The 25,022-nt window shown below is 45.0% G+C and overlaps 2 protein-coding genes and 2 long non-coding RNA genes across 69 annotated transcripts; 2 read left to right on the top strand and 2 right to left on the bottom strand.

The window, feature by feature from the left end:
• Positions 1-4,273: 4,273 nt before the first annotated feature.
• On the top strand, positions 4,274-13,908 carry jmjd8 (jumonji domain containing 8). 50 transcript variants are annotated; one of them, XM_035761409.2, is made up of 9 exons: positions 4,274-4,404; positions 4,572-4,667; positions 4,793-4,841; positions 4,945-5,041; positions 5,130-5,198; positions 5,388-5,507; positions 6,256-6,323; positions 9,548-9,679; positions 10,292-10,722. In XM_035761409.2, the coding sequence occupies exons 1-9, from the start codon at positions 4,316-4,318 to the stop codon at positions 10,370-10,372; spliced, it is 801 nt and encodes a 266-aa protein (XP_035617302.2). In that variant the 5' UTR covers positions 4,274-4,315; the 3' UTR covers positions 10,373-10,722. The 50 variants fall into 50 exon arrangements, 1 of the variants encoding a protein (XP_035617302.2); XR_008126743.1 differs by lacking the exons at positions 4,274-4,404; positions 4,572-4,667; positions 4,793-4,841; ... (2 more) ...; positions 5,388-5,507; positions 6,256-6,323 and adding exons at positions 7,938-7,952; positions 12,705-12,818; positions 12,879-12,992; ... (2 more) ...; positions 13,573-13,686; positions 13,763-13,908 and having other exon boundaries at positions 9,084-9,679; positions 10,292-12,563; XR_008126742.1 differs by lacking the exons at positions 4,274-4,404; positions 4,572-4,667; positions 4,793-4,841; ... (2 more) ...; positions 5,388-5,507; positions 6,256-6,323 and adding exons at positions 8,599-8,613; positions 12,705-12,818; positions 12,879-12,992; ... (2 more) ...; positions 13,573-13,686; positions 13,763-13,908 and having other exon boundaries at positions 9,084-9,679; positions 10,292-12,563.
• On the top strand, positions 6,619-8,720 carry LOC127927280 (uncharacterized). 3 transcript variants are annotated; one of them, XR_008126801.1, is made up of 3 exons: positions 6,619-6,677; positions 7,055-7,154; positions 8,614-8,720. It is a non-coding gene; the product is annotated as an uncharacterized LOC127927280 (long non-coding RNA). The 3 variants fall into 3 exon arrangements; XR_008126802.1 differs by having other exon boundaries at positions 6,626-6,677; positions 7,030-7,154; XR_008126800.1 differs by lacking the exon at positions 6,619-6,677 and adding an exon at positions 6,890-7,004.
• Positions 6,674-8,850, bottom strand: LOC127927278 (uncharacterized). 13 transcript variants are annotated; one of them, XR_008126792.1, is made up of 5 exons: positions 8,737-8,850; positions 7,838-8,129; positions 7,394-7,599; positions 6,952-7,001; positions 6,674-6,875 (listed from the first exon to the last, which is right to left on the bottom strand). It is a non-coding gene; the product is annotated as an uncharacterized LOC127927278 (long non-coding RNA). The 13 variants fall into 13 exon arrangements; XR_008126791.1 differs by having other exon boundaries at positions 7,838-8,155; positions 8,737-8,834; XR_008126790.1 differs by having other exon boundaries at positions 7,394-7,547; positions 7,838-8,207; positions 8,686-8,792.
• On the bottom strand, positions 13,103-24,972 carry LOC118374920 (E3 ubiquitin-protein ligase CHIP-like). Of its 3 annotated transcripts, none has more exons than XM_052513419.1 (8): positions 24,824-24,972; positions 22,477-22,676; positions 22,052-22,247; positions 18,261-18,426; positions 17,337-17,424; positions 16,397-16,453; positions 15,744-15,860; positions 13,103-14,018 (listed from the first exon to the last, which is right to left on the bottom strand). In XM_052513419.1, the coding sequence occupies exons 2-8, from the start codon at positions 22,588-22,590 to the stop codon at positions 13,893-13,895; spliced, it is 864 nt and encodes a 287-aa protein (XP_052369379.1). In that variant the 5' UTR covers positions 22,591-22,676; positions 24,824-24,972; the 3' UTR covers positions 13,103-13,892. The 3 variants fall into 3 exon arrangements, with proteins under 3 accessions (XP_052369379.1, XP_052369377.1, XP_052369378.1); XM_052513417.1 differs by having other exon boundaries at positions 22,052-22,250; XM_052513418.1 differs by lacking the exon at positions 24,824-24,972 and adding an exon at positions 23,242-23,382 and having other exon boundaries at positions 22,052-22,250.
• Positions 24,973-25,022: the final 50 nt, after the last annotated feature.

Genomic DNA, 25,022 nt, shown 5'->3' on the forward strand with positions numbered 1-25,022 from the left:
CTAGCCTACTTTGTTAATGGCTACATTTATATTAAGACATTCAGAAAAAGTTGCCTGCCTTTGTATCCCGAAAACAGAATTCATTTTCCAGACCTCTTCTTCGTGTAGCTTCCATGTAATTGCTGTTTTTCACAGTTTTCTGTCATCTTCTTCTTCTTCTGTGGAGTTTATCAGCAGTTTGCATCCAATATCATGTTGCATTACCGCCACCTACTGTACTAGAGTACGGCCAGAGACAGGGAGGAACTTTAACAGTTTGCATTTCACATTTGTTAATTAAACTATTTATGAAATTGCACTGTCATCTAACCCTATATACACCACATGACCAAAAGTATGTGGACACCTGCTCGTCGAACATCTCATTCCAAAATCATGGGCATCAATGGGGAGTTGGAAAGCCTTCCCACTCTCTGGGAATGTTTTCCACTAGATATTGGAACATAGCTGTGGAGACTTCCATTCAGCCACAAGAGCATTAGTGAGGTTGGGCACTGATGTTGGCCGATTAGGCCTGACTCGCAGTCGGCGTTCCAATTCATCCCAAAGGATTTTGATGGAGTTGAGGTCAGGGCTCTGTGCAGGCCAGTGAAGTTCCTCCACACCGATCTTTAAAACAAACTTTTCTGTCTGGACCTTGCTTTGTGAATGCATTGTCGTGCTGAAACAGGAAGGGCCTTCCCCAAACTGTTGCCACACAGTTGGAAGAACAACATTGTCTAGAATGTCATTGTATGCTGTAGCATTAAGATTTCCGTTCACTAGAACTAAGGGGCCTAGCCCGAACCATGAAAAACAGCCCCAGACCATTATTCCTCCTCCACCAAATTTTACAGTTGGCACTATGCATTGGTGCAGGTAGCGTTCTCCAGGAATCCGCCAATCCCATATTAGTCCGCCGGACTGCCAGATGGTGAAGCTTGATTTATAACTCAGGAGAACACGTTTCCACTGCTCCAGAGTCCAATGGCGACAAGCTTTACATGACTCCAGCCGACGCTTGGCATTGCGCATGGTGATCTTAGGCTTGTGTGCGGCTGCTCGGCCATGGAGGCCCATTTTAGTAAGCTCCCGACGAACAGTTATTGTGCTGACGTTGCTTCCAGAGGCAGTTTGGAACTTAGTAGTGAGTGTTGCAACCGTAAAGCACTCTGTTCTGTGAGCTTGTGTGGTCAAGGGATGTGTCGTTGTAGCTCCTAGATGTTTCCACTTCACAATAGCAGCACTTACAGTTGACTGAGGCAGCTCTAGCAGGGCAGAAATTTGATGAACTGACTTGTTGGAAAGGTGGCATCCTATGATGGTGCCACATTGAAATTCACTGAGAACATCAGTAAGGCCTGTCTACGGACAATGTTTGTCTATGGAGATTGCATGACTGTGGGCTCAATTGTATACACCTGTCAGCAACAGGTGTGGCTGAAATGGCAGAATCCACTCATTTGAAGGAGTGTCCACATACTTTTGTATATATAGTGTATTTGGTGGCGGTAATGCAATATAATATAGATGTCAATCGCCATTAAACCTCAACGAAGAAGAATATTCACGCCTCCAGTTGTCTGATGACAACGCTTTGGTTGTTGTAGTTGTCAGTGGCAACAAAGAACCAGCATCATAACACGGGTTTCTGAGGGCATAACTGCATCACAACCTTTTGTTTCACAATGATGGGTATAAGTATTTTCTTTATTTGTTTATGTTTCTGCTGAAGATCTAATCCCTTGCTGGGATGTGTTCAATATGGGCACACTAAAGCAAAACATTTTGCAATGGAAAACTTACATCTAGTTCAGGCATATTGACTTCCCTATTTCACATTCACATAAAAACATATTTTTCAACTACTGAACATGGCTATGGAACTGCAAACAAGCGTACAGACAAATGCATGGCCCCTTTAAAAACTATCAGCAATTCTTGCATCATTTAAGTAGGCTCTGAATGGAACTGACTGTACAGGTGAAAGCCACTTTGTTCACGTTTAAAGATGGAAATCTGCAGTAGAGGAAATAGTGCCACTGTCCACCCCACAGATGTTGTTATTGTTTTAGTTTTATTGACAAAGCAGAGCTGGGGAGTGTTGTGCATCATGGTATTGTTTTAGTTTTATTGACAAAGCAGAGCTGGGGAGTGTTGTGCATCATGGTATTGTTTTAGTTTTATTGACAAAGCAGAGCTGGGGAGTGTTGTGCATCATGGTATTGTTTTAGTTTTATTGACAAAGCAGAGCTGGGGAGTGTTGTGCATCATGGTATTGTTTTAGTTTTATTGACAAAGCAGAGCTGGGGAGTGTTGTGCATCATGGTATTGTTTTAGTTTTATTGACAAAGCAGAGCTGGGGAGTGTTGTGCATCATGGTATTGTTTTAGTTTTATTGACAAAGCAGAGCTGGGGAGTGTTGCGCATCATGGTATTGTTTTAGTTTTATTGACAAAGCAGAGTGTTGTGCATCATGGTATTGTTTTAGTTGTATTGACAAAGCAGAGCTGGGGAGTGTTGTGCATCATGGTATTGTTTTAGTTTTATTGACAAAGCAGAGCTGGGGAGTGTTGTGCATCATGGTATTGTTTTAGTTTTATTGACAAAGCAGAGCTGGGGAGTGTTGTGCATCATGGTATTGTTTTAGTTGTATTGACAAAGCAGAGCTGGGGAGTGTTGTGCATCATGTTTTGGGGACATTACATATGTTGCTATTCTATCGCTGGTACAATGATGCCCAAGGGGGAAAAATAACAGTGTTTGTTGTTTGCAGTAATTTCTTTGTTGTTGTAATATCCCAAAAGGGCAGTTTCACCAATAAGGATTCCAGCTTTAAGGAATAAGAACGGGTCTGAAATGTGTCAACCCAATCATAGTCTTGCACTACCAAGTCTCCTTTTCACTGGCTTTTGGAACAAATGTAAACGGTATTTCGTGAGGGGAGGACAGCTCATAATAATGGCTGGAGTGGCATATAATGGCTGGAATGGAGTGGTATCTAGCTCATGTTTGATACCATTCCATTCACTCCATTATTATGAGCCGTCCTCCCTTCAGTAGTCAAGGAGGACGGTCACGTGTATTTAGGAGCAGAGGATCACTATTTCTAGCCCAGTATGTTACAGGGACAGTGGAGGAAGCTATACTGTAGACAGCACACTGACAGCACACTTGCAGGTGCCTTGGTGGAAGAGTTGGGTAACGCCTCACAGCAAGAACTGGCTAATCTGGTGCACTCCATGAGGAGGAGATCGCACTGCAGTACTTAGTGCAGCTGGTGGCCACATCAGATACTGACTGTTTCTTTTGACCCCCCCCCCCCCCCCCCCCTTTTGTTCAAGGACACATTATTCTGTTTGTTAGTCACATGTCTGTGAAACTTGTTCAGTTTATGTCTCAGATGTTGAATCTTGTTATGTTCATACAAATATTTACACATGTTCAGTTTGCTGGAAATATATGCAGTTGACAGTGAGAGGAGTTTTTTTTTTTGCTGAGTTTACATGTATTCATCAAAAGGTGAACTGTGGTATACAAACAGAAATATACTATACCAAGCAAACGTTATACCTGGCTATTTTTGTATATAATTCTGCCAAAATAAATATTGTCAAAGTCTGTGAAGGACAATTAGAAAGAGTTGTGGAGGATAGGATAGGATAAGTAATCCTTCTCACCCCCCCCCCTAAAAGATTTAGATGCACTATTGTAAAGTGGCTGTTCCACTGGATGTCATAAGGTGAATGCACCAATTTGTAAGTCGCTCTGGATAAGAGCGTCTGCTAAATGACTTAAATGTAAATGTAAATGTTGGAGAAAATGTATGCCTTTTCATCAGTTGAAATTTGAGACAAAAATACAAATTAAATGTACCGTATGCAATGTATTACATTTGTGCAATTCAAATGGTCATTGCTGGAAGGGATGCAGCTCATGTCAAAGTAACGTCAAAATGTGCATGTTACAGTGGCGTCAGGGAAGAATGTTAGCAAACCCTGGCCCATTTCCTAACCTCAACCTAATTCTCTTTACCTGGTGCATTAATTACCTAATCTGCTGTAAATTCTCCTAACATGCTACGAAAGATCACTTCGGACATTAGCTGCATCCCGTCTAGCCAAAAACAATACAAATTGTACTTCTTGTAGATCCCTCCATAGACAGCTCGTTGGTCAAATGTGATTGGTCCATATGAACACTACACTTCAGGAAGAAGGAAATCAATAGCCAATGGGCATTGGCACAACCGGCAGGAGCAATCTAAAGCCTTTCTATTAGAAATACGTAACGCCATAAAGGTATACGGACATGAGCACTGTAAAGCTATTTCCATATGGAATATAAACTCGGAATACAAGTGTTTCTCCTATTGTTTTGGAGATCGGCTTTAGATGCACTGGTGTCGGAGAATGACGGAGGCTGGTGAGTGGTTATTTTAGGATAAGTTACGTCTTTGACCATCTATAAATGACGGCTAATTCTATTCTTATTTTTTTCCACAGATTTGAACTTTAAATATATCCAACTCTTACATGCATTCAATAATACTAGTATTCGTAACCCAAAAAGCATTTCCCCCTCGCATGCAGGTCGTCAAATTCAGAATACAGTTTGACTGATGAGGGTCCTTGCAACATTGACATCTGGGACAAAGCTTCGTTATCACATCGCCAGTTTATCCAACAGTACGTCCTGTAGTCTATTTGATGTGTTCAGCCTGGGTGTGTTTGTAGTCTGTAAATCATTACACTGTGTGTGTTCTACACCCATACATTGGAAACACCTCTTTTCTACCTCGTTTTATTCCCAGATATGCCTACTCCAAACCAGTCATCCTGAAAGGTTTCTCTGACAATACGGTACGTGTGAATCAAAAAAGCAATTACAAAAATCAACTTGTCTCATAGGCCTTACTATCAGTATAGCAATGGGCTCTGGTGAATGTAATTGTTTTGTTTTCAGAAATTCCAGTTCTTGTGCTCCAAGTCGAGCCTGCTGCAGCAGTATGGAGAGAGGATGGTGAGGCTCAGTACTGCCAACACCTACTCTTACAGGAAAGGTACACACGCACACAGTGTAGTCATCCTAGAAGGTATTCAGTGTTCTCTATTTGTAGTACCTTACTTTGCCTCTTCATTATCATTCAGTGGATGTCCGGTTTGAGGAGTTTGTGGACTTGCTGCTGAGGCCTCAGTCTGTGGACACACTGGGCAGTGGTGAGTTTGCTGTCTGGAACACCTCATGGTCGTTGTACAGTACAGTAAATGAGCTCAACAGGCAAACCATGATCCGTAATATAATACAACATGTTATGTGATCACGCTGAAAAGTCAAAGCATTAACAGAAACAATGAAAAGTTCCCACAGCCAGACATTCTGTATCTCACCCGGTCTCTCTTGGACAGGCACTCTGTATTTCTTTGGGGACAACAACTTCACGGAGTGGCACTCTCTGTTTGAGAACTACAAGGCACCACGCTACATGCTGCCTCACACCACGGGGGCCTACAGCTTCGGGATCGCAGGTCAGTGGATCTGTGGACCTGTATGGCTCTTAGTACAGCTTCCCACTGTTGTGTCATGTTGTCTGGATGTCCTTTGAGTGGTGGACCATTCTTGATACACACCGGAGACCGTTGAGCGTGAAAAACCCAGCAGTGTTACAGCTCTTGACACAAACCAGTGCACCTTGCACTTACTACCATACCCCATTCAAAGGCACTTAAATGTCCTCTGAATGGCACACATACACAATCCACGTCTCGAGGCTTAAAAATCCTTCTTTAACCTGTCTCCTTCCCTTCATCTACACAGATTTGAAGTGGATTTACCAAGTGACATCAATAAGGGATCATAGCTTTCACCTGGTCAGTTCGTCATGGAAACAGCAGGTGTTCCTCATGTTTGTACACAGTGTATAATATTATTATTATTATTAATATATTGTGGATTGCACAATACCAGGGTCAAGGGTTGGATATCAGAATCATGTCGTACAGCTGCATATGGCGTTACCATCAGTAGCAGAGCGACTTGTACCGGACACAGAGTATGAGGCAAGAGGCTAAACTCTGATGCATTAACTGCCACCTGCAGCTATCAGTTTGGCAGAGAGCTGAACAAACCTCCATACACACTGATGCATCTGTGAGAAGAGGACATCTTAATAGTGTGTGTGATACATACAGCCAGTTACTGTGGTGACTGTAAAGAACAGGCTGTCATCCTCTGTTGAAGCTTACCTCCTGTGCCTTTATCTACCCACCCAACCAGGCCCGGGAACCGGTGTGCCCTTCCATTGGCATGGACCTGGCTACTCTGAGGTCATCTATGGCAGGAAGGTAAACAACACATTAACTGTCGCCTATCAAATCATGGTCCACCTTATGCTTCATCTTTTCTCCTAAGAATATCTTGAAATCAAGTCAGATTTATTTAAAGTGCATTTCACATGAGTCACAACACACTTTACATCAATAAAACAACAATAGGGCCATGAATAATAGGGAAACGACAAACAAAATGAACATGTTTCAAATACAGCTGTCCCAGCCTCCCTAATGACACCAGGTTGCAGCCTCCCTAATGACACCAGGTTACAGCCTCCCTAATGACACCAGGTTACAGCCTCCCTAATGACACCAGGTTACAGCCTCCCTAATGACACCTGGTTACAGCCTCCCTAATGACACCTGGTTACAGCCTCCCTAATGACACCTGGCTACAGCTGTCCCTAATGACACCTGGTTACAGCCTCCCTAATGACACCTGGTTACAGCCTCCCTAATGACACCTGGTTACAGCCTCCCTAATGACACCTGGTTACAGCCTCCCTAATGACACCTGGTTACAGCCTCCCTAATGACACCTGGTTACAGCCTCCCTAATGACACCTGGTTACAGCCTTCCTAATGACACCTGGTTACAGCCTCCCTAATGACACCTGGCTACAGCTGTCCCTAATGACACCTGGTTACAGCCTCCCTAATGACACCTGGTTACAGCCTCCCTAATGACACCTGGTTGCAGCCTCCCTAATGACACCAGGTTACAGCCTCCCTAATGACACCAGGTTACAGCCTCCCTAATGACACCTGGTTACAGCCTCCCTAATGACACCTGGTTACAGCCTCCCTAATGACACCTGGTTACAGCCTCCCTAATGACACCTGGTTACAGCTGTCCCTAATGACACCTGGCTACAGCTGTCCCTAATGACACCTGGCTACAGCTGTCCCTAATGACACCTGGCTACAGCTGTCCCTAATGACACCTGGCTACAGCTGTCCCTAATGACACCTGGTTACAGCTGTCCCTAATGACACCTGGTTACAGCTGTCCCTAATGACACCTGGCTACAGCTGTCCCTAATGACACCTGGTTACAGCTGTCCCAGCCTCCCTAATTACACCAGGTTACAGCCTCCCTAATGACACCTGGTTACAGCCTCCCTAATGACACCTGGCTACAGCTGTCCCTAATGACACCTGGCTACAGCTGTCCCTAATGACACCTGGCTACAGCTGTCCCTAATGACACCTGGCTACAGCTGTCCCTAATGACACCTGGCTACAGCTGTCCCTAATGACACCTGGCTACAGCTGTCCCTAATGACACCTGGCTACAGCTGTCCCTAATGACACCTGGCTACAGCTGTCCCTAATGACACCTGGTTACAGCTGTCCCTAATGACACCTGGCTACAGCTGTCCCTAATGACACCTGGTTACAGCTGTCCCAGCCTCCCTAATTACACCAGGTTACAGCCTCCCTAATGACACCTGGTTACAGCCTCCCTAATGACACCTGGTTACAGCCTCCCTAATGACACCTGGCTACAGCCTCCCTAATGACACCTGGCTACAGCTGTCCCTAATGACACCTGGTTACAGCTGTCCCTAATGACACCTGGCTACAGCTGTCCCTAATGACACCTGGTTACAGCTGTCCCAGCCTCCCTAATTACACCAGGTTACAGCCTCCCTAATGACACCAGGTTACAGCTGTCCCTAATGACACCTGGTTACAGCTGTCCCTAATGACACCTGGTTACAGCCTCCCTAATGACACCTGGTTACAGCTGTCCCTAATGACACCTGGCTACAGCTGTCCCTAATGACACCTGGCTACAGCTGTCCCTAATGACACCTGGCTACAGCTGTCCCTAATGACACCTGGTTACAGCTGTCCCTAATGACACCTGGTTACAGCTGTCCCTAATGACACCTGGTTACAGCTGTCTCAGCCTCCCTAATTACACCAGGTTACAGCCTCCCTAATGACACCTGGTTACAGCCTCCCTAATATCACCTGGCTACAGCCTCCCTAATGACACCTGGCTACAGCTGTCCCTAATGACACCTGGCTACAGCTGTCCCTAATGACACCTGGCTACAGCTGTCCCTAATGACACCTGGCTACAGCTGTCCCTAATGACACCTGGCTACAGCTGTCCCTAATGACACCTGGCTACAGCTGTCCCTAATGACACCTGGCTACAGCTGTCCCTAATGACACCTGGTTACAGCTGTCCCTAATGACACCTGGCTACAGCTGTCCCTAATGACACCTGGCTACAGCTGTCCCTAATGACACCTGGTTACAGCTGTCCCAGCCTCCCTAATTACACCAGGTTACAGCCTCCCTAATGACACCTGGTTACAGCCTCCCTAATGACACCTGGTTACAGCCTCCCTAATGACACCTGGTTACAGCCTCCCTAATGACACCTGGTTACAGCTGTCCCTAATGACACCTGGCTACAGCTGTCCCTAATGACACCTGGCTACAGCTGTCCCTAATGACACCTGGCTACAGCTGTCCCTAATGACACCTGGCTACAGCTGTCCCTAATGACACCTGGCTACAGCTGTCCCTAATGACACCTGGTTACAGCTGTCCCTAATGACACCTGGCTACAGCTGTCCCTAATGACACCTGGTTACAGCTGTCCCAGCCTCCCTAATTACACCAGGTTACAGCCTCCCTAATGACACCAGGTTACAGCTGTCCCTAATGACACCTGGTTACAGCTGTCCCTAATGACACCTGGTTACAGCCTCCCTAATGACACCTGGTTACAGCTGTCCCTAATGACACCAGGCTACAGCTGTCCCAGCCTCCCTAATGACACCAGGTTACAGCTGTCCCAGCCTCCCTAATGACACCTGGCTACAGCTGTTCCTAATGACACCAGGTTACAGCCTCCCGAATGACACCAGGTTACAGCTGTCCCAGCCTCCCTAATGACTCCTGGTTAATGTTAACATTGGTCCAGCACCAGTAGGTAGGCTGGTGTAAGCCTGAATCCAGGGTCAGCCTCAACATCTACACTACCTTGTAATTGATGCTGTTAGCCTTAGCACGCTACACTACCTTGTCATTGATGCTGTTAGCCTTAGCACGCTACACTACCTTGTCATTGATGCTGTTAGCCTTAGCACGCTACACTACCTTGTTGTAATCAATGCTGTTAGCCTTAGCACGCTACACTACCTTGTTGTAATTGATGCACGTCTGTTAAACACAACCGTACGAGATACATTTTCATTCTCTAACCACCACAGCGCTGGTTCCTGTACCCCCCGGACAAGGCGCCCCATTTCCACCCCAACTACACCACCCTGTCCTGGGTCAAAGACACATACCCTTACCTGCTTGAGGAGAAGCCCATAGAGTGCACCATCCGGCCAGGAGAGGTCAGAAAACTACCATTAAGGCTGTGTTCACAGCCCAATTCAGATCTCTCCTCCCGTCTACTAATTAATCTTTTGACCAATCAGATCAGCTCTTCTTACAATAATTGGTCAAAAGATCAGAATTGGTCTGCCTGTGCCAACGCAGCCATAATAGATTAGACTGTGGTTGAATATCGGAATACTTTTAACTGTCATCCTTCCCTCCATCTACACAGGTCACTAACATCAGCTAAAATAATGTTGTATGCATTTTCCAACAGAACGAGGATAACAATCAGAGGGGTCATCATTTGGAGGAATTTCCACCATGAAATGTTAAACACATTGATCAACCATGGGTCACTAACATGAGCTAAATTTACTTTTGAGGCATTTGAGGCCATATTTATTTTTGAAATTTCAACTATGGAATATTTTAAACACTTAAAACAACCAATGGGGTCACTACGTTTGAGGCAAAAATGACTTTTGAGCCATTGTTTTCACTGAATTGGAATGATGGGCTGCATTCAGATTATTTCTTGCCTTACCAAGGCAAAGCAGGAAGATAATAATATCAAGGATTAATGACTTGTCACTCCAATGTCACTGACTTTGTGTTGTTGCTGATAGGTGCTGTATTTCCCTGACCGCTGGTGGCACGCCACGCTCAATCTGGACACCAGTGTCTTCATATCCACCTTCCTGGGCTGACCCCTGACCCTGCAACAGACTAAGGGTCATTGCCCCCAATTGAAAACTGCCCAAAAAGTTATCAAAAGCTGTATTTCTGTTGTCGTCATAACTACTATGTAGATCAGTGGTCCATCTGTTCAGAGACAAAGAAACAAAGCGGTCAAAGACTATTGGAACGTCTACTGACCAATAGGAGATGAGTGTGGCTTGTTCTGACTGTATTCCCTGGAAGTCACACACTGGTTTTCCAGCCGTTTACACTTCTGGGACTTTTCCCCCATCGGTTCCATGGTACCGGGCCAACTACGTCAAATGCAGCTAATATATTTGACATTTATTTTTAAAGAAAATAAAGTACTTGAAAATAAGATGGACATTTGTATCTTGATTATCAATGTAAACACTGCAGCCTCTAAGTTGTAGCCTTTATTGGAACACTTGTAGACAACAGCACAACAGTGAAATAAAGAACATTCACAGTCCCAATGAGGCTCCAGAGAAACTGGACTGTACCCAAGTTCCCACCCCCCTCTTAGGAGGAATCGGGGCCTAGGGGGAGAGGAGTATGTCCACACCCCTATCCCACATAAACACACCCCTACATGTACACATAATATTGATACTCACGACTGACTAACACAACATAACTGTGCATCCTCATATCCAGCAGAGGGTAGGAATATACAGGTTCATTTCACATTCAATTCTTTTCAGTTGGTAAGTCAAACAGGGTCATATGATTTCTGAAATGAGAAGAGGAAACTATCTGTTTGCAGCAGGGTTGAGGGGTCGAATTGAAAATGACTTAAAAAAAAAAAAATATTTTAATTTATGAATTTGCATTCTAAAACCGACAATTGAAAAATGTAATCGACCCCAACCATGCTTTGCAGCCATTGGACTAAGGCTCTAAGCGTGGAATCATTAAAACAAAAGAGACCCCGAGCAGTAAGTTATACTGAGGAGAAGACAGCCCTTCTCAAAGCCAATCAGATGACTGACTTCCATATTCTACTTCAAACTCCACTTGAGGCACAGACAGGACACCACCTGCAAACATTCAATGACATGTAAACCAGAGAAAACACATTACAATTAAACACAGCCGTCAAAAACACACCTGTGACTCACACAATTTTAAACCAATCTTTTTAAAGAACATTTGGAATTGGGTTTAATCCATTGACTGGAATTGAAATAGAATTGACCCCAACCCTGACCCCTACTGCTACGCACTTCCCCATTCATTAACGCTCAGCTCTGTATGAGCCAGATGAGAGGCAACAAAATGGTGGAAACTCAGCTCGCCAAAATTAGAGACGTCCTTGGTCAAAAAACAACCCTTTGCGCAAAGCCTTGAATGCTCTTCCCAGACCCTTCCATCATATTGATTACACATACTGCTTCCCTACATACTGCAGAACACTGAAGATGAGGGCTTGGGTTTCTCTCTATATTATACAACTCATGCTTATACAGTCTTTTCAGCCCTCCAAGAGGATATAGAGAAGTGCTGCATTGTGGTGGTAAGAGATCAGGTTGGGTTTCAAATTGGCCCATCACTCAAGAGGACTACATTGGACCATCTACAAGCCACTCAAGAGGACAACAATGGAGAGTGGCGAAAACATGGCGGTGCCTCAGACAGTCCTCTTCCCCGTAGAAAAGGAGATTTAAAATAGAAGACAAGTTGTGGAGCATCACCACAAGTAGAGTACATTTAGCCCTGATTGGTCAATCGCTGCACTTGCAGACTCGAGGTCTAGGATGTGATTGGGTTTAGGAGTCTGCAATATGATTGGTTGTTCTGAGAGTAACGTTTAAGCGATTGGCCCAAGGTGTTGGGTACTACATTCTGATTGGGTCCTGTTGTTGGATGATGTGCTCTGATTCGGTGCAATGTTTGCTAGCGTGTCCTGATTGTTGGGTCTGACTAGTATGAGCAGCTGAGAGACACAATAAAATAAATGGGGGGGACAAGGATGGAAACAGAAAGAGATGATCAACAGGAGATTTAATGGCAGTCCTAGTATCAGTCTGTGGTGTAGTCTCAGTCCTAGTGAAGGTATGTCAGTATGTGGTGTAGTCTCAGTCCTAGTGAAGGTATGTAAGTCTGTGGTGTAGTCTCAGTCCTAGTATCAGTCTGTGGTGTAGTCTCAGTCCTAGTGAAGGTATGTAAGTCTGTGGTGTAGTCTCAGTCCTAGTGAAGGTATGTAAGTCTGTGGTGTCTCAGTCTCAGTCCTAGTGAAGGTATGTAAGTCTGTGGTGTAGTCTCAGTCCTAGTGAAGGTATGTAATGTGGTGTAGTCTCAGTCCTGGTGTAGTCTGTGGTGTAGTCAGTCCTAGTGAAGGTATGTAAGTCTGTGGTGTAGTCTCAGTCCTAGTGAAGGTATGTAAGTCTGTGGTGTAGTCTCAGTCCTAGTGAAGGTATGTAAGTCTGTGGTGTAGTCTCAGTCCTAGTGAAGGTAGTCTGTGGTGTAGTCTCAGTCCTGTAAGTCTGTGGTGTAGTCTCAGTCCTAGTGAAGGTATGTCAGTATGTGGTGTAGTCTCAGTCCTAGTGAAGGTATGTAAGTCTGTGGTGTAGTCTCAGTCCTAGTGAAGGTATGTAAGTCTGTGGTGTAGTCTCAGTCCTAGTGAAGGTATGTCAGTATGTGGTGTAGTCTCAGTCTCAGTCCTGAAGTATGAAGGTCTCAGTCCTAGTAAGTCTGTGGTGTAGTCTCAGTCCTAGTGAAGGTATGTAAGTCTGTGGTGTAGTCTCAGTCCTAGTGAAGGTATGTAAGTCTGTGGTGTAGTCTCAGTCCTAGTGAAGGTATGTAAGTCTGTGGTGTAGTCTCAGTCCTAGTGAAGGTATGTAAGTCTGTGGTGTAGTCTCAGTCCTAGTATCAGTCTGTGGTGTAGTCTCAGTCCTAGTGAAGGTATGTAAGTCTGTGGTGTAGTCTCAGTCCTAGTGAAGGTATGTAAGTCTGTGGTGTAGTCTCAGTCCTAGTGAAGGTATGTAAGTCTGTGGTGTAGTCTCAGTCCTAGTGAAGGTATGTAAGTCTGTGGTGTAGTCTCAGTCCTAGTGAAGGTATGTAAGTCTGTGGTGTAGTCTCAGTCCTAGTGAAGGTATGTAAGTCTGTGGTGTAGTCTCAGTCCTAGTGAAGGTATGTAAGTCTGTGGTGTAGTCTCAGTCCTAGTGAAGGTATGCAAGTCTGTGGTGTAGTCTCAGTCCTAGTGAAGGTATGTAAGTCTGTGGTGTAGTCTCAGTCCTAGTGAAGGTATGTAAGTCTGTGGTGTAGTCTCAGTCCTAGTGAATGTATGTAAGTCTGTGGTGTAGTCTCAGTCCTAGTGAAGGTATGTAAGTCTGTGGTGTAGTCTCAGTCCTAGTGAAGGTATGTAAATCTGTGGTGTAGTCTCAGTCCTAGTGAAGGTATGTAAGTCTGTGGTGTGGCCTCAGCTTTAAAGTGCAGATCATACTTGTTTGGTTTGTTGTCGTCTTTTTATGTCTGGTTCTTCTTTTGGAATGATTCCAACTCCCCCTCTCTCTCTCCCTCCCTCCTTCAGTAGTCCTCCACCCATCCATTCTCCATGATGAAAGCATCGATGACCTCTTTCATGGCCAGATTAGGGATCAGCTGGTCTTGAGTCAGAGGGCTGCGTGTCACCGGGTCAAAATGGCCCACTCGCTGCAAACATAAGAACAAAGACAGTTAGGATCCTATGGGAGACATAACACCTTAATAGCAGGGCTGAAAGTACATTTAATTTCTTCCTGGTACAGAACCTCCTGACCAACAGAATGTATGAGTCTGATCAGAGAATTACACTCCTCCTGTCTTCTACGCTGCTGCTACTCTGTTATTATCTATGCATCATCACTTTAATAACTCTACCGACATGTACATATTACCTCAATTACCTCGACACCGGTGCCCCCGCACATTGACTCTGTACCGGTACCCCCTGTATATAGCCCCACTATTCCATGTGTAACTCTGTGTTATTGTCTGTTCACACTGCTATGCTTTATCTTGGCCAGGTCGCAGTTGTAAATGAGAACTTGTTCTCAACTAGCCTACCTGGTTAAATAAAGGTGAAATAAAAAATAAACAAAATAAATTGTTATTTACTGCTGCTCTTCAATTATTTGTTATTCTTATCTCTTACTTTTTTTGTGTGGTATTTTCTTAGAACTGCATTGTTTGTTAAGGCCTTGTAAGTAAGCATTTCACTGTAAGGTTGTTTTGGTCGATGTGACAAATCAAATTTGAATCCCTATTAATTCAATAGCATCTCTGTTGGCCTAGTCGTAAAGATTTGTCATTTAACATGTATGACCTTTTGTGGCATAAACACAAACAGTTATGATGTTTTCATCTGATTGTCAAGCCATCACTTGAAAAGGGCTGCTTTACTAATAGGCTACCAGCCTGCGTTCATCCACTCACAGTATATTTCAGTTCCAGCCTCCAAACAGTGGTGAATGGAAAGAAGCATCTGTGCCATAAAGCCGCAGAAAGTCTGATGACATTCTCTCTTTGTCATTAGGACAGAATGTATGTGTCCACTGCTGACCGCGCGTGTCTCAGTGTCGGCCACTCATCTCTACTTTGGCAAAACGTCTGTGTTTTCGTCCAACCACATCGCATTTTGGGAGCCATTTTCATGTCTCATGTCTCTGACATGCTGTAATGATAGTGGTGTAATAGCATACAGTTCTTGACCTGTTTTAATCATTGTTGAGATAGGGTCATGTTTTACCGGTACAACGTTCCCCCACTATAGATTTTGCCGGGACACCGTACCGGACCATACCACCTTACATTCACCCCTGCTTAATACTTAATAATACTACCACCAAAATGATGTGTAACTATTCTTTTACATGGGTTGTGGGAGGCAACATCCAGGTTGTTCCAGTTGAACATGTCTGTACGTAACAGAACGTCAGTTTGGCATAGAGGAACTACTTCACTGCCTACATCAATACCAGATCACTCCTTTATCCGCTTGAATATAATACTAAATAGTAGCTAGTAAGATGGCAATCACTGAGGTTGTTTTTAATGAGTGCATTTCACAAGTGTCTAGTTTGCATCAACTACCTCCACTAAAACCGTTGCAAAGGTTTTGCCTTCAAATTTTGGTTTCAAATCATGACGTTTTGGCATGTCTGCCTCGTGATTTGCTGGGAGAGTTGTCTGTCTGAAGAGGACCCACCCCAGAATTTTTTTCTCCACCTTATCAAGTATGCCGTAAGAGCCCATCTTTCAAACCTGACCCAGTCACTGCTGTTGCCTAGGGTCAGGTTTGATGAGGTCAGGTTTGATGAGGTCAGGTTTGATGAGGTCAGGTTTGATGAGGTCAGGTTTGATGAGGTCAGGGTCAGGTTTGATGAGACTAATCCTTACCTGTAGGTGCTCCTCGATGTCTTTGCGGTCGTAAGTGATCCCACTGGGTGTAATGCAGGGCTCCCTCATCAACTCAAAGCTGATCTTTCCACACAGGTAGTCTGGGATCTCCCTCTTCTGTTAAACAAACAGAGGTTATCACTAAATAGCCATGTTAGACCAGATGTATACTGTAGTTACATATTTTAGTGTCTTGTACATTCAAACCTGGTATTTGTTATTAATGAAGGGTTTGGGTTCAGATTGTTTAAGGGTTTAGGAATAGAGAGTTGTTTCTAGTATGGCCAGAGTGATAGCCATCAAACACAAACCATTATGTATGGGCTAGTGATGAGTTCCAAACCCCTAGCCCCTACTCCACAGCAGACTAGCCGCTCCTCTAGATCTGAGAGGATTGGACAGGTGGAAGCAATTTGGAATCATTTTCACCCAGCCAATCAGAAGACAAGATGAAACTTGTATTTATATCTCCCTATTACTCGCCTCCTTCTCAAAAACCATTGGATGGGAAAGTTAGCGGGGAGGGACCTCTGACCTTCTCATCCAATGGGTGTTCGGACAGAGGTGAGGAAAGCGGAGAGGAAGAATCAAGGAAAGGCAACAGAGATTCTCCCCCTGATCCTGTATCCAGCAGGAGGCAGTAGAACACTCACCTTCCTCTTCTCATCCAGCTGAGAGAAGAGCTCCTCCATGTCTGACAGGTGCTTGTCCTGTAGAGAAATGTGACACCTAAATTAACATCACTTTATTCATCAATTGTACACAAGGTCCAACCAAAATCTTACTTCCGCTTTATCCCAACTCCTCCGAAAGACACACATACATGCAATAAGCTAGAGTAAGACCAAACCCGATTTAAACAGGTTTAAAACATGTTCTGTTGCAGAGGCATCATGCCCATAGGGGACACAGGGGCACGTGCCCACTCAGATTTGTCCTGTAAAAAATAAACTTTTTTTTTTTTTTATATATAGACACACTACTAGCCACCTACCTCATAACTCGCTACCTATCATTTAAGTTAGAGTAGCTTGTCTAACTATCAGGCTGGCTTGTCTGCTGGTAAGGTTGGTAAACTAGAAAAGCAAGCAATTACTAAATGTACTGAATAACACTCACCTTCCTCTCAACCTTTTACTCAGATTTTAGCAGGGATGCAGAGAAGCATATTTCTATATTTTATTTTACCACTCGTCAGGAGGGTACAGGCAGCTCAATAGTTATTCTTATCTTTGCAAAAAAATATAATTTGACATAGAATTAAGCACAACTGCTAAATTCTCCTAAACCCCCCTCCAGACAACCCCCTGCCATCCTCACATACTTTGTGCCCACTAAGAGTTTTTGGGAGCGTAACACCCCTGTTCTGTTGCATATCCTTATGAGGGAAAAAAACACATCTTGATTAGTAAGGTTGTATTAACATGTCTTTGGTTTAGCCAATGAAAACCCTTTAGTTGTTTAACCATTTCTCGTAACCTAGGCTACGAGAGCATTCTAAACAGAATGTGGGTAAGTCCTTATTTTCCCATTGTTATTTGTTTATACCCTGCGTCTTTGGCTGGATGTTAGTACACTTGGTTTAGGACTCACGTGTTTGGAGGGGAACTTAGTGAGGTCGTGTCGGCTTCTGCATTCCTCCGACTTGGCGTCTTGTTCCTCTCTGCTGTCATCCAGTTCCCTGAGGATAGGACCAAAGTCATCAGCCAACCAACCACTTCAGCCAACCAAGGCTTAACTTATCGCAATATAAATGGATAGGATGGATTGTAGGCCTATAAATGGATGGACTAACTGGTTTTACACACCAACCACAGTTGGTGAATTTCTTTACATTTTTTATTTAAAAAATATATTTTTAAAAAACTTTCCCAGAGTGACGCCAAACAACATCAGGATAGTGGGTTTGATTCCCGGGAACACCGGGCATGAAAAGTATATGCCTGCATGACTGCTTTGGTTGAAAGCATCTGCCAAATGGCATATATTATTATTATATTAATGGCCCCTACTGTAAGAGACGTTCTACCAACAAGGCTGGGAGAATGCAGTGGTTTCCCACTGACTAATGGGAATTGATTGCACAACACGCTTATGGTTGTTTCATTTCAACTTGAGTGTTGTGGAAAAACTAAATCAAAATGGCTATTCTCTGATTCACAAAGTGAATTCATGCTCTGTAAATCCCCCTCCCAAACCCTACAGTGTTCCCATCATGTGGCTGGAACAGATTCAGATGAGTCTCTATTGTCCTACAAGAGGAGAACCTTAACACAGCTCACACATTATATACACACACAACAGTGGAGGCTGCTGAGGGGAGGACGGGTGATAATAATAGCTGGAACGGTGTGATTGGAATGGCATCAAACATGCTGGATACCATTCCATTAGACTCCATTCCAGACACTAGACTCCACTCCAGCCACTACTATGAGCCGTCCACTGATACACAACATATATATAGAACACACAGCCGGAAACAAACTATAGGTGAGCACAGAAAGAATCTCTCACCTCTCCTTCTCTGCCAGGATGAGTTTGGTGAGATATGCGTGCAGCTCGTTCTCCTGGTTAATGCGCTTCTCCTCGATGCTGTTCCAGCTCTTCTTCTTGGCTATCCGGAGGGCACTGGGAATGTCGTCACCAAAGTTCAGCCGTTGCTCTTTCGCCAGGTTATATGCTGAGGGCCAAATGAAGGACAACTATTATTATTAATGGTGAAAATTACTCTTTGCATTAGCTGGTAGAGCTGACTTAATCCAATGTCCTGTCAATACTTTTTTTATTAGGACTTAGGCAAGTAACTTATAAATATAGTTTGATGTGTGCATCTAGACTCCTGAATGGGAGTGTGTCCGGGATGGGTGCATCTTGATAGTCTTCCTTTCCTCTCCTCAATAGTCTTGTAGCTTCCTCACCTCAATAGTCTAGTAGCTTCCTTTCCTCACCTCAATAGTCTTGTAGCTTCCTCTCCTCAATAGTCTAGTAGCTTCCTCTCCTCATCTCTTTTTAATAGTCTAGTAGCTTCCTTTCCTCAAGTCTTGTAGCTTCCTCTCCTCAATAGTCTTGTAGCTTCCTCTCCTCAATAGTCTTGTAGCTTCCTCTCCTCAATAGTCTAGTAGCTTCCTCTCCTCATCTCTTTTTAATAGTCTAGTAGCTTCCTTTCCTCAAGTCTTGTAGCTTCCTCTCCTCAATAGTCTTGTAGCTTCCTCTCCTCAATAGTCTTGTAGCTTCCTCTCCTCAATAGTCTAGTAGCTTCCTCTCCTCATCTCAATAGTCTAGTAGCTTCCTCTCCTCAATAGTCTAGTAGCTTCCTCATCTTAATAGTCTAGTAGCTTCCTCATCTTAATAGTCTATCTAGTAGCTTCCTCATCTTAATAGTCTAGTAGCTTCCACATCTCAAGTCTAGTAGCTTCCTCATCTCAAGTCTAGTAGCTTCCTCATCTCAAGTCTAGTAGCTTCCTCTCCTCAATAGTCTAGTAGCTTCCTCTCCTCAATAGTCTAGTAGCTTCCTCTCCTCATCTCATTAGTCTAGTAGCTTCCTCATATTAAGTCTAGTAGCTTCCTCTCATCTCAATAGTCTAGTAGCTTCCTCTGTTCTCAATAGTCTAGTGGCTTCCTCATCTCAATAGTCTAGTAGCTTCCTCTCATCCCAATAGTCTAGTAGCTTCCTCTCATCCCAATAGTCTAGTAGCTTCCTCATCTTAATAGTCTAGTAGCTTCCTCATCTTAATAGTCTAGTAGCTTCCTCATCTTAATAGTCTAGTAGCTTCCTCATCTTAATAGTCTAGTAGCTTCCTCATCTTAATAGTCTAGTAGCTTCCTCATCTTAATAGTCTAGTAGCTTCCTCATCTTAATAGTCTAGTAGCTTCCTCTCCTCATCTCAATAGTCTAGTAGCTTCCTCTCCTCAATTGTCTAGTAGCTTCCTCTCCTCAATTGTCTAGTAGCTTCCTCATCTCAAGTCTAGTAGTTTCCTCTCCTCGTCTCAATAGTCTAGTAGCGGCATCCCGGGTGGCGCAGTGGTTAAGGGCCAGCTGTGCCACCAGAGACTCTGGGTTCGCGCCTAGGCTCTGTCGTAACCGGCCGCGACCAGGAGGTCCGTGGGGCGACGCACAATTGGCCTAGCGTCATCCGGTAGGGAAATCCTTGTCTCATCGCGCACCAGCGACTACTGTGGCGGGCCGGGAGCAGTGCGCGCTAACCAAGGTTGCCAGGTGCACGGTGTTTCCTCCGACACATTGGTGCGGCTGGCTTCCGGGTTGGATGGCGCTGTGTTAAGAAGTAGTGTGGCTTGGTTGGGTTGTGTATCGGAGGACGCATGACTTTCAACCTTCGTCTCTCCCGAGCCCGTACGGGAGTTGTAGCGATAAGACAATATAGTAGCTACTAAACAAATGGATACCACGAAATTGGGGGGGAAAAGGGGTACAATTCAAAACAAAAAAATATATAGTCTAGTAGCTTCCTCTCCTCATCTCAATAGTCTAGTAGCTTCCTCTCCTCATCTCAATAGTCTAGTAGCTTCCTCTCCTCATCTCAATAGTCTAGTAGCTTCCTCTCCTCATCTCAATAGTCTAGTAGCTTCCTCTCCTCATCTCAATAGTCTAGTAGCTTCCTCTCCTCATCTCAATAGTCTAGTAGCTTCCTCTCCTCATCTCAATAGTCTAGTAGCTTCCTCTCCTCATCTCAATAGTCTAGTAGCTTCCTCTCCTCATCTCAATAGTCTAGTAGCTTCCTCTCCTCATCTCAATAGTCTAGTAGCTTCCTCTCCTCATCTCAATAGTCTAGTAGCTTCCTCTCCTCATCTCAATAGTCTAGTAGCTTCCTCTCCTCATCTCAATAGTCTAGTAGTCTTAGCTTCCTCTCCTCATCTCAATAGTCTAGTAGCTTCCTCTCCTCATCTCAATAGTCTAGTAGCTTCCTCTCCTCATCTCAATAGTCTAGTAGCTTCCTCTCCTCATCTCAATAGTCTAGTAGCTTCCTCTCCTCATCTCAATAGTCTAGTAGCTTCCTCTCCTCATCTCAATAGTCTAGTAGCTTCCTCTCCTCATCTCAATAGTCTAGTAGCTTCCTCTCCTCATCTCAATAGTCTAGTAGCTTCCTCTCCTCATCTCAATAGTCTAGTAGCTTCCTCTCCTCATCTCAATAGTCTAGTAGCTTCCTCTCCTCATCTCAATAGTCTAGTAGCTTCCTCTCCTCATCTCAATAGTCTAGTAGCTTCCTCTCCTCATCTCAATAGTCTAGTAGCTTCCTCTCCTCATCTCAATAGTCTAGTATAGTCTTCCTCTCCTCATCTCAATAGTCTAGTAGCTTCCTCTCCTCATCTCAATAGTCTAGTAGCTTCCCTCTCTCTCATCTCAATAGTCTAGTAGCTTCCTCTCCTCATCTCAATAGTCTAGTAGCTTCCTCTCCTCATCTCAATAGTCTAGTAGCTTCCTCTCCTCATCTCAATAGTCTAGTAGTCTAGTAGCTTCCTCTCCTCATCTCAATAGTCTAGCTTCCTCTCCTCATCTCAATAGTCTAGTAGCTTCCTCTCCTCATCTCAATAGTCTAGTAGCTTCCTCTCCTCATCTCTAGTAGCTTCCTCTCCTCATCTCAATAGTCTAGTAGCTTCCTCTCCTTCCTCTAGCCTCATCTCAATAGTCTAGTAGCTTCCTCTCCTCATCTCAATAGTCTAGTAGCTTCCTCTCCTCATCTCAATAGTCTAGTAGCTTCCTCTCCTCATCTCAATAGTCTAGTAGCTTCCTCTCCTCATCTCAATAGTCTAGTAGCTTCCTCTCCTCATCTCAATAATAGCTTCCTCTCCTCATCTCAATAGTCTAGTAGCTTCCTCTCCTCATCTCAATAGCTTCCTCTCCTCATCTCAATAGTCTAGTAGCTTCCTCTCCTCATCTCAATAGTCTAGTAGCTTCCTCTCCTCATCTCAATAGTCTAGTAGCTTCCTCTCATCTCAATAGTCTAGTAGCTTCCTCTCCTCATCTCAATAGTCTAGTAGCTTCCTCTCCTCATCTCAATAGTCCACTAGCTACCTCTCCTCATCTCAATAGTTCAGTAGCTACCTCTTAATTTCCTCTCCTTAATCTACACCGATCTGAAATCCAAAGAATGGTTAACACTACCTGGTAGATGTATATTGGGAATTTCTTTTGACACCTGTCCAGTTCTTTAAAATGAGTACAGATGAAGGAGAGAAGACATGAGGCCTATGGGACAGGGGGACTATGTGATAGGAGGCCTATTTCGACTAGTGAGATGCACCCTCTGTTTCTGGACCCTTGATTACCACCTTGGTCCCCAGCCCACCTCTCTGCAGGTTGCCGATGGCTTCGTCGTAGTTCTCCATCTCCAGGTGACACTGACCCAGGAAGAAGAGGGCCTTGACTGACTGGGGGTCCAGCTCCAGCGCCTGCTTGCAGTCGGCCAGGGCCTTGTCATGTTGCTGCAGCTTCACGTGGCACAGTGCCCGGTTGGTGTAGTACACAGACACTGAGGGGTTTCGCTTCTGGGGACAAACACATTATTCACTATTGCTATCCCCCTTCCTCACACCCTTATCCCATTCCTAAGTATGCCACACTTGCACACACACTTTGCTACAACCGATAGCTGACTTTCTATGTCTCGGAGTGAGGTTACTCATCATGCAAAGTTACCATTTGGGACACTACCTCAGTTCCACCCACCCACACTCCACACTCTCTCCCCTTCTCCCGAGGCCTTGTCCTTACGATGGCTTTGCTGTAGCAGGCGGCCGACTCCTGGTACTTGCGGCTGAGGAAGAGGCGGTTGCCCTGCTCCTTCCACTCCTGCGCTGAGACACTCTTCTCAGGGCTGTCCGCCATCTTGTCCGCCGGCCCCGCTGTGGCGGCGGCCTCTCCGCTCTGCTTCCCTATCCTGCTACCCGTGTCTCAGGCCGGGCTGCGGCTGGCTGGGGGGAGAATGCACAAGTTCCAAGACATCAATAGTATGGGTGAGGGAAGCAGATGGAGGAGTTTCATTTGATGGGTGTTGCTGGTCTACTACTATAAATAGTGATCAAATCAAATCAAAGTTTATTTGCCACATGTGCCGAATACAACAGGTGTAGGTAGACCTTACAGCGAAATGCTTACTTGTAGGCTCTAACCAATAGTGCGAAAAAAAGGTGTGTGTGTGTGTGTAGGTAAATAAAGAAATATAGACACCAGTTAGTCAGGCTTATTGAGGTAGTATGTACATGTAGGTATGGTTAAAGTGACTATGCATATATGATGAACAGAGAGTAGCAGTAGCGTAAAAAGAGGGGTTGGCGGGTGGTGGGACACAATGCAGATAGCCCGGTTAGCCAATGAGCGAGAGCACTGGTTGGTCGGGCCAATTGAGGTAGTATGTACATGAACGTACTGTATAGTTAAAGTGACTATGCACATATGATCAACAGAGAGTAGCAGCAGCGTAAAAGAGGAGTTGGGAGGGGGACACGATGCAAATAGTCTGGGTAACCATTTGATTACCTGTTCAGGAGTTTTATGGCTTGGGGGTGAAAACTGTTGAGAAGCCTTTTTGTCCTAGACTTGGCACTCCGGTACCGCTTGCCATGCGGTAGTAGACTGGGGTGGCTGGGGTCTTTGACAATTTTTAGGGCCTTCCTCTGACACCGCCTGGTGTAGAGGTCCTGGATGGCAGGCAGCTTTGCCCCAGTGATGCACTGAGCCGTATGCACTACCCCCTGTAGTGCCTTGCGGTCGTAGGCCGAGCAATTGCCATACCAGGCAGTGATGCAACCGGTCAGGATGCTCTCGATGTTGCAGCTGTAGAACCTTTTGAGGATCTCAGGACCCATGCCAAATCTTTTCAGTTTCCTGAGGGGGAATAGGCTTTGTCGTACCCTCTTCACGACTGTCTTGTGTTTGGACCATTCTAGTTTGTTGTTGATGTGGACACCAAGGAACTTGAAGCTCTCAACCTGCTCCACTACAGCCCTGTCGATGAGAATGGGGACGTGCTCAGTGCTCCTTTTCCTGTAGTCCACAATCATCTCCTTAGTCTTGGTTACGTTGAGGGATAGGTTGTTATTCTGGCACCACCCGGCCAGGTCTCTGACCTCCTCCCTATAGGCCGTCTCGTCGTTGTCGGTGATCAGGCCTACCACTGTTGTCATCAGCAAACTTAAGGATGGTGTTGGAGTCGTGCCTGGCCAAGCAGTCGTGGGTGATCAGGGAGTACAGGAGGGGACTGAGCACGCACCCCTGGGCAGCTCCAGCGTGGCAGATGTGTTGCTACCTACCCTCACCGCCTGGGGGCGGTCCGTCAGGAAGTCCACGATCCAGTTGCAGGGGGAGGGGTTTAGTCTCAGATTCCTTAGCTTAATGATGAGCTTTGAGGGGACTATGGTGTTGAACACTGAGCTGTAGTCAATGAACAGCATTCTCACATAGTTGTTCCTTTTGTCCAGGTGGGAAAGGACAGTGTGGAGTGCAATAGAGATTGCATCACCTGTGGATCTCTTTGGGCGTTATGCAAATTAGAGTGGGTCTAGGGTTTCTGGGATAATGGTGATAATGGTGTTGATGTGAGCCATTTACCAGCCTTTCAAAGCACTTGATGGCTATGGACGTGAGTGCTACGGGTCTGTAGTCATTTAGGGGTGTAGTCATTCAGGGGTGTTGCCAGTCTACTAGTACAAAAAGTGATTGAGGGGTGTTGCCGGTCTACTCTACTGTAAACAGTGATTGAGGGGTGTTGCCTGTCTACTCTACTGTAAACAGTGATTGAGGGGTGTTGCCGGTCTACTCTACTGTAAACAGTGATTGAGGGGTGTTGCCGGTCTACTCTACTGTAAACAGTGATTGAGGGGTGTTGCCTGTCTACTCTACTGTAAACAGTGATTGAGGGGTGTTGCGGGCTACAACTACAAACAGTGACTGTAGCTAATTTGTAGTTAACTAGCACAATGTTTGGATAAAACAGGGGCTAGCTTGCTACATCGTTTGATTTGACAGTTGCACTGAAGTAAAGATACAGGAAAAATAGTCAACTCTGGCTAACTGGCAAGCTTCCAAATAGCTGCAAGCATAACGCTAGCTAGTCTGTTACCGTTTCGATGCCCTCCCCTCGGGTGTCAAGCGGCCTCTTCGACTTCGCTCTCGTCCTGGTTATGGCCTCCTCCCACACAGCTCGTCTGTCTACCTCTTCCAACGCAGACAATTGAATATTTTTGGAATATAACGTTAGCTAGCTAGCGAACTGCCTAACTATAACGAAAAGCACAGGTATCCAAACATGTGTATAATCA

This window comes from Oncorhynchus keta, unplaced genomic scaffold (genome assembly GCF_023373465.1).
Source record: "Oncorhynchus keta strain PuntledgeMale-10-30-2019 unplaced genomic scaffold, Oket_V2 Un_scaffold_10655_pilon_pilon, whole genome shotgun sequence".
Classification (NCBI taxonomy): Eukaryota; Metazoa; Chordata; class Actinopteri; order Salmoniformes; family Salmonidae; genus Oncorhynchus; species Oncorhynchus keta.